Source organism: Vulpes vulpes, chromosome 12 (assembly GCF_048418805.1).
Source record: "Vulpes vulpes isolate BD-2025 chromosome 12, VulVul3, whole genome shotgun sequence".
Taxonomy (NCBI): Eukaryota; Metazoa; Chordata; class Mammalia; order Carnivora; family Canidae; genus Vulpes; species Vulpes vulpes.
In genome coordinates, this window is record NC_132791.1 from 68009149 (window position 1) to 68030643 (window position 21495).

General features: G+C 34.3%; 1 protein-coding gene across 11 annotated transcripts in view; it reads right to left on the reverse strand.

The window, feature by feature from the left end:
* Window positions 1-21495, reverse strand: part of COMMD10 (COMM domain containing 10) — a 182864-nt gene that overhangs the window by 142869 nt on the left and 18500 nt on the right. For 8 of the 11 annotated variants that reach the window (XR_011995601.1, XR_011995603.1, XR_011995602.1 and 5 more), the window contains one exon: window positions 12301-12411. Coding sequence is in view for 8 of the 11 variants with exons in the window: in XM_026015356.2 (XP_025871141.1) it covers window positions 12301-12411 (111 nt within the window). In the remaining 3 variants the exon portion in view is untranslated. Of the gene's footprint in view, window positions 1-5824; window positions 7828-11309; window positions 11633-12300; window positions 12412-21495 lie in introns of those variants that run through there. The other 3 variants (XM_026015358.2, XM_072728771.1, XM_072728769.1) reach the window with 2 other exon arrangements.

Consider the following 21495-nt stretch of genomic DNA (forward strand, 5'->3'; position numbering starts at 1 on the left):
AGGTGTTGTATGAAAGTGTTGAATCACTGTATTGTACACCTGACACTAATACTACACTGTATGTTAATTAACTGGAACTTAAATAAAAACGTAAAAAATAAAATAAGTATAATTTAAAAAAGACATTCCAAACTCTATGTCCAAACATGGATAATTAATCCCTGGAAAAGACAGCTTACCCTGCAATAAAAATTCATTACTCTAGCAGTTACTAGAATTCTAACACGTGCAGCATTTCTTTTTGTTTTTTTTTAAGATTTTATTTATTTATTCGTGAGAGAGAGAGAGAGAGAGAGAGAGAGAGACAGGCCAAGACACAGGCAGAAGGAGAGGCAGGCTCCATGCAGGGAGCCCAACGCGGGACTCGATCCCGGATCTCCAGGATCCCATCCTGGGCCGAAGGCGGCGCTAAACCACTGAGCCACCCGGGCTGCCCACATGCAGCATTTCTAATATCTACTTCCCTTATGCTGGTATCTACCAAAAGGTTTCATAATATGGCTTCAAAAGGAAAGGTACTGCTGAAGGGTTACTAGAAAAATAAACCCTATTTACCAAAAAAAAGAAAAATAAGAAGATGGATTATATAAACATAATATTCTGCAGCCATTTAAAATGGTGTTGCGGAGTAAAAGTTTATCTACTGACAATGAAAGATGTTTATAACGTAATGCTCTATGGAAGGAAAAAATGGTTTATAATAAATGTACTATTTGGCAAGCCATATACTAATTCTCATTCAAAATTATTATCTGTATGCCATTTATGTAAGTTGTCAATTATGAGTTTTGATTAACCACAACCACAATAACAAATACATAGTGATTCACTGATGTTATAAAAGCAAAGTTCTTCAGTATAAGCAAACTTTATATATACAAACTCTGGATAATAACAAAAAAAAGTTTTAAAAACAAAGTATGACACCATAAAATGTGTATATATAGCATGGGACTTCATTAATTAGACAGAGATCAAAACTTTTCTGAAAAGTTATCAAGATTTTTGGAAATGAGATTACATTCTGTCTCTTGATTTTGCTATTAGCAAGAGCAGGGGTGAGTGGTCAGATACGAATAATGCTCCTTCACCAGCCTTACTGCTACCCCTTTGTTCATCTAAAAGCCCTACTTATGACATGTTCCCACTGCTTACAAATTTCATTCTCCGTTATATAAGGTAACTGAAGGCGACTACTCTCTGTGCACTAACTGAACAGTTGCCTTCGGAACCTCAGACATGTAATCTAAGGACAGACCAAAAACAAACTGGTGACACTGAGTTGATGCTACATACAAACAGGTAAACAGCCCACAGGCTCACAATGACTAGGCATCTTGGGATGATTATGGTTCCAAGTAAAATGGCAGGTGATCCAAGATTTGAGGATCAGATTAAATCCTTAAAGAACTTTATATACAGACATGAGTTTTTTTTAAAAGATTACATAATTTTGGATCATAACAGTTGAAAAACTAAAAAAAAAAAAAAAACTACAAAGAGATTTTTATATGTGAACATATTAGAAAAATCTATTTCCCCAATACCACAGAAACAGTCAATAGTGCCCAATAATTTGCTCTGAGAGAAGAAATATAATAAAAGTGACTCTTCTTCATATAAGTTTAATTTCCTCTAAATAATTCTGATATAAAGAAAAAGTTTGAAAGAAACACAACTTACCATTTAAGATATGTTTAAGCAATTCATATGGCAACCTCACACCAAAAATACTTAAAATCTCATTTAAACTAGCTCAGAAAAGTGTTTGCCAATTCCTTTTTTTGCCAAAATTATTAGGACTGATTCAACAACGCAACTTACTCGTGAGACAATTTAATCTAGCTATCTTTACTATGTCTTGAATCTAAAATTTATAATTATAAATTATATTATATTATTATAAATTATATAACCATCCCAAAATTAGAATACTCGACTTAGAAAAGCAATTCAGAAAATCACCAATGATGTTCAAAAGCTAATAAATTCAATTGAAATATAAAATTTTCACATTTTAATTGATTTTTAGCTATAGTATCATTGGTAGAGAGGGCTAGTTATGAACTACTCCAGTATTTTCCAACAGATGCTGAGTCTATCATCAAACAAGAAAGTAACAGATCAAGAAGCAGCCACTGGCCACACTCCAGAACTCCTACAATATAGACCAAATCTTCATAGGGTGGGACCACTTCAGTTTCCAAGTTGATGCAGGGGTAAAAGTTCAGACAAGACCAGATACTAGGTTTTACTTTTATCTACCTCTCCCTTGTAAAGGATATGCTATATACCAGGACAAGTCACAGAGGTATGAAGATTCAAATGAAAAAATCCCTGAGTGATCCTGAAACTAAGATCTCTGTCTGAGGGTAATCTGTACCACAAACTACTCTAGGGAGGCTATGGCCCAGGGTTCCAGCTCTATTTCCAGCCAGTTCCTATCACACCACCCCCAACACACATCATATCCTCACTTTCCACCTGACTTGATTTAGAATCACTCATGTGTGCGTGTGCACATGTGTGCACATACAGTCCATCCTTTCTACCTTCATCTGATATACTGGGCAAAGATGAAACCCTGATTAAATCCAATTTTCCACCTACTCTATCTCTATACCAGAGCAGCTAAAAATGGATCAAGAAAAATGTGCAATCTTCCAACAGTTTTCATTTTAAATCCATGGCCACAAATCTCAAATGGGCAATCATCACTGTTCAACACAGCAAGGTAGACTAAAATACCTAGTCTGTTAATTTTCTCAGTATCCAAAATACTCTTTCATACTTTCTCCTCTGTTCTCAAGCTTCCTAGACCTACCCACTGCTCCACTAATGACTATATAGAGAAAACAGAAACAGAGACACAACTTTTTCTTCTGACACCCAAAAATACCTACCTCACCCACACTCTTCCTTACTCCCTATTACAACAAATGGTATGTTCCCATTCCCCATTCTCCCATCACAGTCCAACCCTTCCATTCATGCTCTGGATTTCACATTTTACTTACTTTCTATTTTTTTTTTAGATTTTATTTCTTTATGGGATCCCTGGGTGGCGCAGCAGTTTGGCGCCTGCCTTTGGCCCAGGGCGCGATCCTGGAGACCCGGGATTGAATCCCAATCTGGGCTTCCGGTGCATGGAGCCTGCTTCTCCCTCTGCCTATGTCTCTGCCTCTCTCTCTCTCTCTGTGCGACTATCATAAATAAATAAAAATTAAAAAAAAAGATTTTATTTCTTTATGAGAGAGAGAGAGAGAGAAGGGAGAGAGAGAGAGGCAGAGAGAGAAGCAGGCTCCATGCAGGGAGCCTGACGTGGGATTCAATCTTGGATCTCCAGGATCAGGCCCTTTGCTGAAAGTGGTGCTAAATCACTGAGCCACCCGGGCTGCCCACATCTTCTTACTTTCTCAATTAAATTATAGCCCTCTCTGTGTTGTTAATTTCTCCACCCGAGGGATCTATCCCATCAGCATACAAACCTCTCCCACCAGCACTCACTAAACCCACACTCCTTACACTGCTTATCCTATCTCTATGCTTCTTAAGAGTTACTTATATGGTGGCTTTCACTCTGTGTCTTCATATTCTCTCCTCAGTTTAATCCAATCATCTTTCTTCCTCTCAAATGTAACTGAGATTACAATTGTCAAAGTTATCAGAGAAGATCATCGAATCAAATCCCTCACTCACCTGTCTGTTCTCTTTCCTGACCTCTCAATAGCATTTGATACTGCCCTCCATCTTTAACGTGTCCTCCTGCCCCAGACAGTGATCACCAACGCTCTTCATGTCACTCAATTCATCTTTTTACCACTGAACAGTGATTATAAGCTCAGGCTATTGAGTCAGATGAACCTGGACTCAGATCTTGGCTTTATCACTTTCTAGGACCCAATCTAGGTACTTATATTTAACTACTGAGAAAAGTAGGGGAAATATTAGTACCTAATTCACAGCTGTGAGGGTGAAATTAGGTAATTTATTTTTTTCTCTTTTACCTCTTAGCAGCATGTGACATAATTCACTCTCTAAGAAATGTTCTTCCTTCGGTATCTGGCTGCTCCTTCCCAATCACTGTCATAAGCGCCTCCAACTCTACTTGCCTTTGAAATTTAGGAGCTCATAAATTTCTATACTCTGTCCCTTTGTGATTGATCTCCTCCATTCTCATGACTGAAATTATAATCTAAATTCAATGATGTCCAAATCTCGATTTCTAGTCTATAATTTTCTCCCAAGCCCCAGATTGCCAACCATTTCCACCTGGATATCACAGCTATGTCATGCTCCATGGGCTCAAAAGATATCTCTTTCCTTTTTCATGTGCCTTTTCCCTCACCTGAAACTCCCCTGCCTGTCACTGTCTCTAAAACTCCTTGCCCTGTTTCTGGAGCTCCATATATTTCCTCTTTTGTAATAGTCACTAACCTTCTATTTACTGGCTTGCTAGACCATGATGGAAAATAAGACCTTTCTTACTTGTATCTTGCCTAGTATCTCTTACACAGGCAATGTTTAATAAATATCTCTTGAATGGAATTTGAGCTCTTTAAAACCTAATGCTTATTTAATTCATGAAACTGCATTTTATTTGTGCAGTTGTCTAATTCATTGCAAACACTTGTATTTCAATTACTTAAATCATGAGTTTCTATTATTGTCATTTATATTCCACAAAAATACATCAAACAAAATGTAAAGGTATTTCTAAACACATTCTTATTATGTCTATGGAATATTATAATTATCAACTGCCTCTGGATATAAAAAGTTAAAAAGGTTCCAAAGCTAGGAAAGACGAATAAGGGTTATATTATTTGTCTCCCTACTTTGGAATCCCACAAAATTTTTAAAAATAATGTTAGTAAAGAGATGATATTTTAATTCTGAAATGAGCTTTCTGGAGTTTTTAAAAGGATTTTCTTTTCCAAAAAAAAAAAAAAAAAGGATTTTCTTTTCCAAGATTCTTTTATCATTTCCTCCAAATGAACACTCAATTCTATCACATTCTAATTGTGTATCAATATTCTGTTTGTCTAAACTAGGGGTGGTGGAAGGGGAGGTGGGCGGGGGGTGGGGGTGACTGGGTGACGGGCACTGAGGAGGACACTTGATGGGATGAGCACTGGGTGTTATTCTATATGTTGGCAAATTGAACACCAATAAAAAATAAATTTAAAAAAAATATTCTGTTTGTCTTTACCCACCAAGATAGCATCCAAAACAATATATATATATATATATATATTTTTTTTTTCTTTAGCTTATAAAGTCCTTTCATGGATAAATGCAGTTTCCATTAGGGAACTTGAAATATGTAAAAAGTTTACATACACACAAACACTCTTCTCACACAGATACAGGAAGGTTCACTGTGATATCAAGGAGCTATACATACATGATTTGAACACATCAATGTACTTGAATACATAAGATCTTTCAGAAAGTCCAAGTGACCAAAAAACTAAAAAAATAAACATTTTGTATTGCTCTTAGAAAATATGACACCTGAAGGCCACTATAATCGAGAAATTGATCACAATGAAAAAAGATACAAAACAAAGTTAAGAATTAGAGAACTAGAGCCAGAAAGCCTTAGGAATACTTAAATAAATTTGATTCCAAAGAACCAGGTTTAAAACACACACACACACACACACACACACACACACACACACACAAAACCAAAGAAGTAGATTTTGTTCCCAGAATATCTGGATAATTATCTCACAAATATGGGCTGTTCCTATATTCTCTGCCAGAGTATTTGACCAAACTGCTTCTGCATGTTCTATAATAAAATAAAACACGTATAACAAAAGTTCATTTAATTTGTTCACTAATTTGTTCACTAATGTTCATTTAATTTGTTCACGAATACAGAAATTATAAAATAGAGGGCTCTCTAATATTACAGAAATACCTGAGGTTTTCACTGGTCTCACAAAATTATCCAAAGTAATTAATTAACTAGTTATCAAAGAACCTATATTTGAGATGGTAAACCTTTCTCCATAAGCTCTTAAATTCTTTGAATGCAAACTTTGAGTTTCTAGGTGTATTTGCAAAATAATTATGGAAAGCCATTTATTAAACTCAAAAGACCTCTTTTTAGGTCACGACCTTTCACCTCCTAATTACACTCATGGGAATAACCCTTAATACCAAGGAGGCTTCATTCATTCATTCATTCATCGGTCATTCAGTAAATGTTTGTTTAGTACCTATTCAATATACACAAAGATGTTTATCACAACATGGAAACAAAGAGGAACAATTAGAAAATCATAGTATGTCATAACCAAAGGACAATGCAGTCATTTAAAATACATTCATATAAGTATGAAGCAATATGGAAAAGATTTTACAGTTACATGAAAAAAAGCAGTTATACATAAAAAATCAAAGAATTCATAGGATCACTTTCAAAATAATCCATGGAATAAACACCAAAATAAAAGAGATCAAATAGACTGGCTGCATCTTGGTAGTAAATCTATGAGTTTTCCTGTATATCTCTGGAATTTTCAAGTTTTCTATAATATACATACACAACTTAAGTAATGAAAAAACCTACAATTTTTTTAAAAAGAAATACAATCAATATTTATCAATCATTCCATTTGAGAAGAAAAGCCACTGACCAGTCTTCAAAATTTTCTGAATCCTAAATAATCATCTCAAATGATACAGATGAAAATTAGTATCTTGATATAGAGTTGATGGAGGCAAAGTTCAATTTATAAAATCACTCTTCAAAATCAGTGAGTAAAAAGCCCAGAACTTTGCAGAATGTTTATTCAGATCACAAGATAGCATGTTGTAGAAAAGGTAATAATAGCTACTTATCAAAATGAGGGAAAAAATTCTGATTAGTGAATGAGATTATCGCCTCATAACCATATAGAGTACTGAACAGTACTAATAATACCTCAATTCTTGTTCCTAGGCCAAATATAATCATTATTTTTTTAAAATCACTTATAAGAGATCCATTAGAAAAAAACAACTGGAGTGTCCTACAGCAACACCTAACAGTGTTGTGGATTTTGGAATTTTACTTGACTTTGACTTTTTTCCCCCCTATAATTTTCAAAAGATCCATTATAAATATACAGCTATTAGAGAAAATTAACTCAAATTATCAAGGGACTATGCTGAAATACATTCACTACATGGATTAAATTTGTAAAAATATAACATTTGTAAAATGCAGGCCTGCTCATCAGAGTAGCTTAGAGAAATTTGAAGGTCCTTCAAAATCCGTCAATACAAACATCACTTTTAAGGAGATCAAAATTCTTTACATTTCTAATACAAGAGTTCATATATGAACAACATACGTATTTTCCTCTTACTAAGATATCTGTCATAAGCAGATCTAAGGATGTTTTCTTTTTAATGATATAGCCTATTTCTTTGTTCATAAGGTATCAGCATCATGATGCCATGTAGCTTTTACAGTAAAGTATGTTAATAAATGGAGCTTCTACTAAACATCAGAATATATAACTCTACTTACTATGTAAAAGTGTTCAGTTACATCTCACATTGACTTAAAGTGTAAAATTATTTCAACTTAATCAAAGGAAAAGGAAATTTAGAATCCATATCTCTATCACTTTTTGGAGAACCAACAACCAACAATTAGAACAGCTTTCAGGGCACCTGGATGGTGCAGTGGGTTAAACATCCAACTCTCGGTTTCCATTCAGGTCATGATGTCAGGGTCCTGGGATGGAGCACCATGTTGGGCTCCACACTCAGCACAGAGTCTGCCTGGGATTCTCTGTCCCTCTCCCTCTGCTCTTCCTATTCCTGCAAGCAACATGCACACTCTATCAAATAAATTAATTTAAAAAAAGAACAGCTTTCAGCACCCTCAAATATATATGCATATTATAGGATCAATTTCTAAATTATTAAATAAGCAAAAGATACAGTATAATAAAGAACAGCAATGAATAAAGCACAGACCTCTGAGGTAAAACTGTCTGGTTTCTAGTTCTGCAATTTTTTTAGTTGTACAACCTAAGAGAATAATTTAGTGTATGCGTTTCCATTCCTCTGTCTATAAAATAAGGATAATAATAAGAATTCACACCTGAAAGAAGTATTTTAAATAAAGGAGTAGCTAGCACAGAGTGAGCACTAAAACAGGGCTTTCCCTACTTTTTCTTCACTCTCAATAGAATTTGCCATCCATTTTGGAAAAAAGAATAAAGATCTCTAACTCAAAAAATTGGTACTGAAAGTCCTAAATTCACTCGAAATTGTAAGTGCCCATCCACAAAGTACCATGTACAACCTGAGCATAATCCAACTTAACATCAAGATAAATGACCGTTCCTCTTTAAGGCGAATTTTGTCTCAGTTGTTTCAAAAGAAGACAAGATTGAAATACAAAAATTCTTTCTTAAAAGATGTTACCAAAAAAATTTAGAACCACTGTACTAACAAAACACAATCGTCTTGGCATTGCAAAGTTACTGGGGAAAATGCAATAATGCTCACTCAATAGCAAAATTTAAATATTTTAGTGTTTCTGGGATATTCAAAGTTAAGGTGCTTTGAATATTCAAAAATGCCAATATTGTTAAGTATAAAATTGCTATTCTCTACACAAAGACATTTCAACTGTCTATGATTAGCCTGGAACTAGTTATACTATATAAGTTATTAAAGCCATTCAACTATCGTGGGGATTATTTTGTTCTCTTTTCTCATAAAGAAATTAATACAAGTGACAGAAGGTAACAAAAATATCAACAGTGTTGAAGGCTTTTTAATAAATTTCATTTTGGCAAACAATCATAAAGAAATTAACAAACAATGGAATCATAATGATTTCATTTATTTGTTCTGTACATATCTGATTAATAGGCATTAATTTTGTTGATAGAAACAAGAGAACTCTATTGTTATATACAGATTAGAAATGTGAACACTTAGCATTTCCCACAAGTACGGACTTCACACATTATTTTGAATGTTATTTCAAATAACACTGTAAATGCCAGAGGTTAGGTAAGCAAAGAGCTCTACTGCCCTCTAATGAAATAAACCAAAAAAAAAAAAAAAAAAATCTCATTTTGAGTTCTCTTGGAACAGGAAGATAATCTTACTTTGCTAAATGCAGTAGACAAACGCTAAGACAATTAACTGCAAACAACTAGAATATATATCAAAATACTGTAGGAAAAGCTACAATCACCCAGTTTTCATGATAAAATTAGTAGCAAAACAGGAAAGCCTTGAGACAAGAACATTCCAAGAGAAAGGAGACCAGTACAACAATGCTATCTAATGTGATAGCAATTAAAACTTCACTGCAAGCTACACTTTTCATGTGTATGTTGGAAGTGAATAAGAAGAAAGACTCTTAGAAACTGCACACTTCAGTGAATTACAGGAAGTTTTCAGTTCAACAGCTCAAAAGTAAACACCATCAAAAACAGTCTTTCTCATAATTTTTACTGACTCTAATCCTCTCAGAATTATTTCAAATGCACATCTATTTTCAGGATAACTGCCTTGTGTCTTCACTTAAAATAATTTTATTTAATGCTTCCTGTTCTAAACAAATGCCAATTTCAGAATACAGCAACGGTATTCTATTATACTTTGCATCATAAACTAACAGTGTTAGCTTTTGTCGTTCTTTAAATTAAAACTCTTCGTTCTTTTAACAAACTTGGTTTTGAAAATATGCTCCATATTCCTGTTCCTTTCACCTAATATTCCAACCTGTCAAGAATTCCCAAACTCTCATTCAAGTACAAAGAACAGAGTACCAGATCATAAAAGAGAGAGAGAGAGAGAGAGAGAGAATGTAAACAAAGGAAAAAGTACAGCTTCCCAGCAGCAGTTCGGTGAAAGAACAGAGATGTGGTAGTCAAGTGTTCCTTAGAGCTAGGACACACATCACTTGGAGATGGCAAGAGTCTGTCCAGGCCGACAGGGGGCAGACACTTCATTAAATGTCTTCTGTTTAGCAGATACAATAAATGGGCCAAACCCCCACAATGCTATAGGGAAAATAGGCAATACACAGAGGCTCACGTAAGTCTGCATACAAAATAAAAATACCCTTTACTTTTGTGTGCTGCCACTCTTCTTCCCAAGGATCTGTTTGCCAGTGAAAATGGTTCCCTAGCTCTACAAGTTATAAGGATAACCACACATTCATTCAAAATTTCAAACCAAAAAAAATAATAATAATAATAAAAATAAAAAATAAAAAATAAAAAAAAACAAAATTTCAAACCAGCAATGCACAGGAACATCAAATGTACTCAAGCCTCTATCTCCAAAGAGGTGAATTTTACATCTGTAGAGATTTTCTAAATAATATGAATTAAAAACATGACTCTTGTACTAGAAGCATGATTCATTCCTCCCTATTGCCTAAAAATATCACTGCCATATAAACATTTTGAAGACTTAGTAAGGGACCTGGGAGGATTCATGCATCCCGAAGTCAAGCACTGCCTAAACTGTGATACTCAAGGTACCCAGTACATGGTCAAAATAGTATCCATCCCACCTATATTTTACATTTAGCTATTCAGACATTAATATATGGTAGTCATGAGAATACAACAGTGAAAGTGTACAGCCCCTTGGAGTATATATGAATCTGTGTAGGTATGTATGACATACACAGGTGCATATATGTGCTTTCACTCAGAACAGTCCCAGTCTACACCAGTGAGGTCCAGATATTATCCTAAATCTAAAGGAATGCCTTCCCTAGTTCAAGGAAAGAAAAGAAGGACTTCCCAGGCTGTCCTTTGCCTCCCCAATTCCCAGTTAGCCTAAATATGAAAATACATGACCAAAAAAAAAAAGGGGAAAAGAAGGCAAAGAAAGGGAAAAGATTAACTCCATCAGGAAAAAAGTTTATTGTCAGCTTCAGTTTAAAACAAAGATATTTATTTATCCAGCAGCCAAAAAAAGTTTTATTGATGATAATGATGATGAAGATGGAAGCAGCCTGCATTTTTCTGAGCATTTACGTAATATTAGGCATTCAACAAAACACTACATACAATGGGTATCTACTCTTCATATAAAACCTTGTGAGACAGGTTATTATTATCCCCATTTTACAAGGGAAGACACTAACACTCATAAAGATTTAAGTAACTCTGCTACTAAATTCAGTATACTAGTCAGTTCAACATATATCAGTATACTAGTCAGTTCAACTCTTAACCACTAAATTTATATTATTTTACATATTATTTATATTTATTAACTGCAAATGTATGAAATGAAATACTTTTGAAACACTGTGGTGAATTAATTATATGTGGTGAGACCCAACTCAATTGCCTAAAATTTTGTAGACATGGAACGTGGGCAAGGTATTGGTTCTAGTTCTTATGGTTAATAAAAATGTGCATGATATAACACATAATGAAAGTTCTAACAAAGAAGTAATAATAATCCCATCCTTCAATGCCCATTATAAACAATAACATTTCTCCCGTCATCCTCTGATCACATCCAGGCAGAGTAATCTCTCCTGCCTCTGATCCTCCTACCTCATTCTCATCTTTATTTTATTTCTCTTAACATGAGGCGAAGTCTCCTTCCGTTAGGGGGGGAAAGTCACTCCCTTAGAAAGAGAATCAATTACAATAAAAATACAACAAATAGCTTTTATTGATATCTTAAAATATATTTCTCTATATGCTACAGTAAAGAAAATATTCCATGCCAACTCTTTCAAGTAGATTACACATTCAAGCTTCCTGAAATTAACACTAAAGGAGAAATCACCATGCAGTAAAAAACAAATCCAAAATTCCATTTTGCAAGAATAGGGATTTAAACACATGCACACAAGTGCTACACACACACACATACAAATACAATTCATGCCACCTTCATAATCTAGGCATTGGTTAGACAACAATAGTCCCTCTAGCATATGTATGCAGCTTAAAACACAAAACACTCAGAAATATCCACAAATATCTGAATCATTAAAATCTTGTATCTGGCATTACCAAGTTTTCTTATTGCAGAATTTAAAAGGAGACATTATGATATGTTTTTGCAAGAAAGGCACCTTGCAAGACAAGATATTTCTTCAAATGAATACTAAAGCGACAAATCATTCTGATATCAAAAACTGTCACTTATAAATAAAGAGCTGTTAATTTGTTAATCCTTATTTGATTGTATTTAAATTTTCATCCAAGAGAGCAAAGACCTTGCTAACAATAAAGTACATGACCCAGTAAACAAAATACACTGTTTCAATGAGATACCATTTCTTACCTTTGAATCTTCATTGCTCACTCCTAGCTGTAATACAGCCTGAGGAGATTTCAGTTTCGCCTGAGCAGAGTGAGCCATTTGAAGGTTAAGCTGCCATTCGACCGTCTCAAGCTAGAAAAGACAAGTGCAGATTGGAATCAGATGGTATAGAAGGAATGACAACGGTCAACTTTAAGCATATCTCCCATCCATGGGAATGAACATGAATAGCCTGGACTTCGTGGAAAGTCAGTTCCCGGGCTCCTTCAACCTGCATATTCTGCAAATTCTCCCTTTGGACTCATAACACTGGCCTTGTGCCACACCTGTCAAATTCAACAATAAAGATGGTCTTCAAATACGCTGTATTCTAAAAATAGAGGTCTTAGGCTAAGCAATGAAGTACACTAAAAGAGACAATGGCTTTTAAATAGTAAATTACTATTTTAAGATAGTATATATGTAAAGCCAATGATTTTTAAATAGTTAGAGATTTTAACTCACACTTTAATGACCTCTCATTATCTTTCAAAACCCTCCCTTAGGTAGAATACAGGTAAGACTTTTTGTTTGTTTAAATTTAGAGGAAAATTGAAGTACCCAGATGGTAAGAGCTTCACACATTTAGACACAGTTAGTGAGACTGGAAAAGAGCCAGACAAAGAAATGATATTTATTAGTGAGCAGGTGTTATCATGCTTTCCAAAGTACTCTTATTATGGTTCCCGGTTATGACAGAAACTAATTAGAACATTTCCTTTGAACTTATTAATTAACATAATAATAGCAAAACTTAATCAGGTAGGGCAAAAGTAGTAAAGACAGACTAAAACAGTTTAAGTTTTCTCTTAAAATATTAAACAGCACAAATGTGGCTTTATTAAACTCGATAGACGACTAGTTTCTCTAATCTCAGAACTATGAGTATAAATTTTGAGATTTAACTTCCAGTGAGTCTCAAGTATCAATATTTAGGGAAGACTGTGACATGCAATTGTCATATGCCTCAGACAACATGGCTCTAATAACTGAATGAGTAAAACTAACTTACTACATTGGTAAGAATGGCAACCTCACAATTTTTACTCAACCAAAATACTAACTGCTACCTTGAAAGACTGTTCAACAGCTAGAATCACAGCAGTGACTCAAAGCCAAATTGGAAAGAGAGCAATGAAAGTATGATCTATTTGAGAGAGGATATGACAAAATAAAGATACGGTTTTGTTCTTTCTGGCACTGAGCCTTTGAGGGGTTATGGGTAAAAAAAGGAAAGATGTTGCAGAGACATAGCCCACAATACCAGAAATAAAACAACAATTTAATGGTGTATGTTAAGGACCCTTAACATACTGATCTTTAACACACATCAGAGTAAGTGTAGTCTCTAATACCAGCCCACCACTCTTTTGAACAGTTATGTGCAATAGATCTACCAATATATAAGAAAAAGTATCCCATAACCATTCTCATATATCCAAGCATTTTGATACATGTCACTGTCTTAATTGAAAAGTACCTTCCAGATACTCATATGAACCTATAAGATACTGTCTTGATCTTATTTTACTGATCCTATCCTAGCCCTTGAAGCACTTATAATAAATATTAAGTGAATGAATTAAAACACAGCCTCATTATGGCCAATAATTTGCATAAATTAATGCATGCTTTGTCTTTGCATAACAGTGGTAAAGGAGAATTTACAACAGCACTAAGCTTCCAGCTTCAGCTGTCATTCACTAGTTATGGGTTATGGAACCATGGTTAAGTCACAATCTTTTAAGACCTCAATTTCTTCATAGGAATTAATCTATGTGAACTATCTGCTTTCTTGAATTATTAGTAATAACAATTAAGAAAATGCATATTCAAAGGTGTTTTGGAAACTGCAAAGTATTATAATTTTTTTTTTTTTTGGTCAGCAGTGTTCAACAATTTATTTTCACAAATATTTAAAGTTAGTATAATATTTGTTTACTTCATTAGCATTTTTTGTATTTTTTATTAGAGTTCAATTTGCCAACATATAGTATAACACCTAGTGCTCATCCCATCAAGTGCCCCACCTTAGTGCCCATCACCCAGTCACCCCAACCCCCAACCCACCTCCCCTTCCACTACCCCTCCCCTTGTTCGTTTCCCAGAGTTAGGAGTCTCTCATGTTCTGTCACCCTCTCTGGTATTTCCCACTCATTTTCTCTCCTTTCCCCTTTAATCCTTTTCACTATTTTTTTTTATATTTCCCTAATGAATGAAACCATCTAATGTTTGTCCTTCTCTGATTGACTTACTTCACTCAGCATAATACCCTCAAGTTCTATCCACTTGGAAGCAAATGGTATTTGTCGTTTCTAATGGCTGAGTAATATTCCATTGTATACATAGACCACATCTTCTATATCCATTCATCTTTCGAGGGATACCAAAGCTCCTTCCACAGTTTGGCTATTGTGGACATTGCTGCTATAAACTTTGGGGTGCAAGTGTCTCGGTTTTTTCACTGCATCTATATCTTTGGGGTAAATCCCCAGCAGTGCAATTGTTGGGTCATACAGCAGTTCTATTTTTAACTCTTTGAGGAACCTCCACACAGTTTTTTGGAGTGGCTGTACCAGTAGTATTATAAATTTAAGGCATTTTTGATTACCTGATTTTTTTTCTACAGTATCTTAAATACAGTAGACATTCTGTATCTGTTGAACTGAACTGAAATGGAAATGAATCAAAGAATCCTCACAAGGAAAGAAAGGTAATTTTTAAGAGTCATGACTAAAAGAGTTGGTGGGTTGCCTTTCTTAAATTCCAGAGCCTTTTCCATGAAACTGTGATTTAAAAATATTTGTTCCATGTCCATTTTAAAGAGTAATTTAAGAAGCAAACAGAATTGCTAAGTTCCATACGTATGTATATGCACATACCCACACCCACACATAAAATTTCTTAGAAAATGATCAGTTTTCAGAAACCTTAAATGAAGAGGAAATACAGAAAGAACAACTAGAACTATAAAAGAATACTTAACAACTACACAGAGTAATAATAGGAAAACAAATAAACCCTTTTCAGTGAAACTAGGAGACAAAGAAAAATTGAGAACCATTATAAAAAATAATTGACACATACACTTCAAAAACATAAATATCCTAAGAAACAAAAGTTTTGAAAGAAGTCACTCTTTACATGGTTTATAACACACTGCTATATTATTGGCCATATCTCTAATAGGCACGAGTAATAGAAATATAAGCAAAATCCCACTTAAAATGGGATGATATTGTATAGTATACTACTGTGGGTGAAAACTGTATAGTATACTATTGAATTATCATTCCACTGAGATTCATAACTAAAAAATACAAGAGTCGCCAATATTTCAATTAAATATAAAATAAGAAAATCTAGTATACAATTTTGACTTACATTAGCTCAACTATATATGCTTCTATTTAGAATAAAATTCTGCCTCATGTACAGCAGACATTTATACATTATAATACCAGGAATCATTTTAATATTTCTTATGTCACACTCAGATTTAAATCTGAGAGTCCTTATATCTTAATCAACATCCTAGATTTAAATGTCATGTAGGGGATGCCTGTGTGGCTCAGTGATTGAGTGACTGCCTTTGTCTCAGTGCATGATCCTGTGGTCCCTGGATCAAGTCCAACATCGGCTCCCTGCATGGAGCCTGCATCTGCTTCTGCCTATGTCTCTGCATCTCTCTCTGTCTCTCATGAATAAATAAATCAATAAATCTTTTTTAAAAAATAAAATAGAAAATAAATGTCACCAAAATAACATAAAACACAAGCAAAATAAGACACTGATATTTTTAAGGTGTTTCAAACCAAATCAAACTGTTTAAAGGATAGTTCTTTTTTTAAGATCTTATTTGTTTGTTTGTTTGAGAGACACAGAGAGAGAGGCAGAGACATAGGCAGAGGGAGAAGTAGGACAGAATCATGACCTGATGCTCAACCACTGAGCCACCCAGGTGCCCCTAAATGATAGTTCTTACACATCTCACTAACATTACTTCTTACCTGACAATGTTACTAATATGTCAGTTCAAAATATGATTTAAATACATATATATGACTTCATTCTCTCTCATATTTCCATGTAATGACCTCAATGTAAACTTAAATTTTCATAAGTGCTTTGTAAACCACAATTCCAAATCACACAGAATCAGCCAAAATTATAATTCTATTAACCCTTTTAAATGGAAAAAGAAAATGTAAAGTTTCACACCATATTTTAACTAGTGGGGTGCTCTAAAACAGAAGCCACTGTTTGGATCATACAACACAGCAAGAAATACTTTTTATGTTGCAAACAGGCATATATGCCCTGAAGTTCCACAGAATAATTTTTACCTGGAGGTGTGTTCTTTAACAAGTTTCATTATGTTTCATTTTGAAAATGCTATTTGAAAATCCTCTAAACCACTAAACCACTAATATTTCAGGCTATTTACAGTTAGAAAAATACTGCTCAAAAATACTGAATGAGTTTTAGGAACTACATGTGTAGGTAATCATGAAAAATTTTATTATTTATCATAATAAATCATGAAAACACATAAAATTAGAGCCATATCTGCTAAAATAGAAAACACTATCTATATTGTTGCTATAAGCCACCATCTACTTTATAACTAGAAAATACCATAAATAGAAACTTCACTTCCATATGGCTCATTACAGAAACTATACACCTCTATTTACTCTAATGAAATACAAAAATTAGGCAGTTGACTAAATGTTTCATATGAGAACATAAACCTATTTGTAAAGCTTAGCTAAATACTTGCTCCACAAATTTTTTCTTAACCACTTCTGACTTCGATTTCTTCTTTTAAATCTGATCGATCCTATGAAGTGCCCAATTTAAGAAATAGTGACTTCTAGTATCAAGGACTATGAACTTAAAAAAAAAAGAAATCTTTCTACAAACAACACCTACATCCCTTAACAAAATACAAAGAACAACTATCTGAGGGCTCTATAAGGCACAAAAAGTACATAGAATTTGGAGAATCAAAACATAATGCAACGTTAGCAGCCACGCATCAAAGAAATAAAAGAGAAGTAAAAAAAGCTACTTTGACAGAATTGAAAATACAACATACCAAAATTTGTGGGATGCCACAAAAGCAGTTCTAAGGGAGAAGTTCATACCGATACATGCCCACATCAAAAAACAAAAAAGATTTCAGACAACCTAACTTTTTTTTTTTAATTTTTATTTATTTATGATAGTCACAGAGAGGGGGGGGGGGCAGAGACATAGAGGGAGAAGCAGGCTCCATGCACTGGGAGCCCGACGTGGGATTCGATCCCGGGTCTCCAGGATCGTGCCCTGGGCCAAAGACAGGTGCTAAACCGCTGCGCCACCCAGGGATCCCGTTTTTAACATTTCAATATGGTGTGTAAGAATCAAAATAATTATGGTTAATTATGGTATAATAATTATAATAATTATGGTATAATAATTATGGTTATAGACTTCAAAACTTATTTCTCAACAACTGATATTAGAATAACTAGACAAAAAATCAGCAAGGATATGAAGACTTCAACAACATCATCAACCAAAAGAAAAAAAACCAAAAGTTTTTGCTCTGCAAATGACCCTAATTAAGAAAGATGAGAAGTCAAACTACAGACTGGGAGAAAACATCTGCAAATCACACATCTGAAAGGATTAGTCTCCAAAATATATAAACAACTCTCAAAACTTAATAGTTCTTTAAAAAAAAAAAAAAGAAGTGATCCAATTAGAAAATGTGCAAAATGCAGAGAAACATTTCACTGAAGAGAAATATACAGATAGCAAAATAAATACAAGAAAAAATATTCAACATCATTAGCTATCCAAGAAATGCAAATTAAAGCCACAATGAGATATCACTGCACACCTATCAGAACAATTAAAATAAAAAATAGTGACAACTCCAAATGCTGCCAAGGATGTAGAGGGAATGGATCCCTTATACACTGCTGATCAGAATGCAAAATGATACAGCCACCCTGGAAAAGGGTTTGAGAATTTCTTATAAAACAAAACATGTAATGAAACATGTATCACCCAGCCATTATACTCATGAGTATACTCTAGAAAAATAAATACTTATGCTCATGCAAAAACCTATATACAAATGTCTATGGCAACTTCATTTGCAACCAACAAAAACTGGAAACAATTCAGTTATCTTGCAAAAGCTAAATGCTTAAGCAATCTGTTTTATATATATACCAGAGAATACTACATAGCAATAAAAAGAAATGAACTATTAATACCTCTAACAACCTCAGGGGTGCTTGGGTGGCTCAGTTGGTTAAGAGTCTGACTTTTGATTTTGGCTCAGGTTGTGATCTCAGGGTCATGAGATTAAGCCCTGTGTTGGGCTCCATGCTTAGCAAGGAGTCTGCTTAGGATTCTCTCTCCCTCAGTCCCTACTCCCACCTCCTCCTTTCTCAAAGCAAAACAAGACAAAACTCTAACAACCAGAATGAATATCCAGAGAATTATGGTAAGTAGGAAAAAGGTCAATCCCAGAACATTGCATACTGTATGATTCTATTTATATTATACTTCTTGAAATCACAGAAACTATAGATATACAAAAGAAATTAATGGTTGCCTAAAGGGTGTGGGATGGGCATGAAAAGGAAGTGGGTATGGTCATAAAAGGTAACTTGAGTGAACCTTGTGGTAATGAAAATGCTCTGTATCTTGACTGTATTAATGTTAATGTCCTGCTTATGATATTGTACTATAGCTACTCAAGATGTTATCACTAGGGGAAACTGGGTGAAGGGTACATGAGATCCCTCTCTATTACTTCTTACTACTGCATGTGTATCTATCATTATCAAAAGGCTAATTCATTTAGGAACAGCATAAATTAGAGAAAGAGAATTAGTAAATGTAAATAATTACGAAAATTCTGCTAAATTCATATTTATACCTCATCCTTGGGTACATGATTATGACATTTAAAGAAAATCTACCATTCTACAAGGTCCCTATGATTCTTTTTTTTTTTTTTAATAATTTATTCATTCATTAGAGACACAGAGAGAGAGAGAGAAAGGCCGAGACACAGGCAGAAGGAGAAGCAGGCTCCATGCAGGGAGCCCAACGTGGGACTCAATCCCGGGTCTTCAGGATCACACCCTGGGCGGCAGGTGGCCCTAACCCACTGCCCAGTCCCTATGATTCTAATTGGCTTTTCCACATTCTTTGTTTCTAAAATTTATATATATAAAAATGAAGCATGAGATAACATCTTCTTTCGCAAATTTCACACATGGGAGAAGGGGATTTTTCAATTCAATGTAATACGTTTAATAAGGTTAGCTTCTTTGAAGCATTTCTCATTATAAATATGTATCACCAAGAAACCAATACATGCTGGGAAAATCAATTTCTGAATATATAAAAGGTCATATTTATGATCCCTCAATAATAGCACAGGTACATGTATGTTTATGCAATTAATCTTTGTTTAAATGATAGAGTCAGTAATTTTACATTTGTCTAAAACAGAGAAGTTTCCTCTATTTCAATTATACTGTATTGGAGATTTATTTCCTCAGGCAAAATAGATACAGGGTTTGCCAAAGGACACAAGATGACACCACCAACCTAGGAGTACATTTCAGTGGAAACATTCTGTGTACCAATAAGAGTATACAGATGATTTATTCCTCAATTTTTTACCTTCTTTTCTTTGGAAAGAAAATGCTATTAACTATGAAGAAGGTACTTAAAATCAGCTCAAAAAGATCCATTAATCAAATCAGCAAAATGTTAAACAGTCTATCATTTGGAGGCCCTCCAGGAGATCTCAAATTTTATTCCCCATTTTTAAGCTGGTTGTGCCCAAGTTACAAAGTTGCATTCTAAAACATCTCATGTGGAACTTAGAATGAATTTGCAAACAGAATAACATTGCAAATGGTGATTAAATTACCAAGTAGTTTAACAGAAGCAATGCAAGTGGTTCCCTACTTTTGTCCTAACCCGAGGAGTACCTAAAACTCAAAATGTAACGTCAAGTCCCCTTACCCAGTGGTTAAAAACAGGTAATATTTTAGGATTAAGAAAAATCTTCAATTTCCATCATTGTATCTATGCGGTTTTCTTTATTACGTACATAGATATCATCCTACAAACAAGTATCCAATTTGAGAAAAAGCTTGATGCTTTCAGATATTAATGTTTCCTATCTTTATGTAAATTCCATTAAGTTTAAGAGACCTCCATTTCTTATCATGAGTATCAGACTTTCACACTGTTTTTTTCATTTTTAAATAATGGCAAAATGATATAAAGGCTGGCTTGTGCACATAGAGAAAATCAAACAAAGCAATGTCACCATTAACTGAAATGAAAAAAACTACAGTAATAGTTTCAAGAAGAATGATCCAAGGATCAATTTGTTTATTTTTTTTTAATGTTAAGTCTGAGATGCCTATTAGACACCCAATAAAATTACCAAGTAGGCAGGCCCAGGCTAGAAAAAGAATTTTATAAAGTAACATGTAAGCCCTGATGTCTAGATGAAATTGCCAGGGAAGGTACAAAAGAAAATAGAAGAAAAATAGGGACTGAGTCCTGGCATTATGCAAAATTGTGGAAATGAAGAGAAAGTAGCAAATATGATTACAAAAAGAAGAAGAAAAACCAGAGGAATATGGATCTGCCTTATATCCATCTTAGGCACTAGTGACATAAAAATGAGTAATTTTAAAATCTCTGCTCTCAAAGTTCCAAGTATAGTGATGAAGACAAACATGTACAAAAACAATTTTGATGTAACATGTCATCATGTCTGTAAAAAATCCTAAGTAATCTACTAAAAAGCTACAGAAACTAGTGAGTGACTTGATGAAACTTGTGGCACATGAGATTAAACATGAAAAATCAACAGTATTTCAAGATATTAGAAACAACTAGAAAATATCAAAAATGCAATCCCATTTGTAGTAGCAACCAAAATCATGGCAATACACAGTGTCTTGGTCTGTTCCAGCTGCTATGACAAAATACAATAGACTATGTGGCTTAATAATAAAAATTTCTCACCGTTCTGGAGGCTGGAAGTCCAAGATCACTGTGCCGCCATGGTGGGGTGAGGGCTGCTGACTTCTCTTTGTGTTCTCACATGGCAGAAGGGGATAAAGCAGCTCTCTCTGG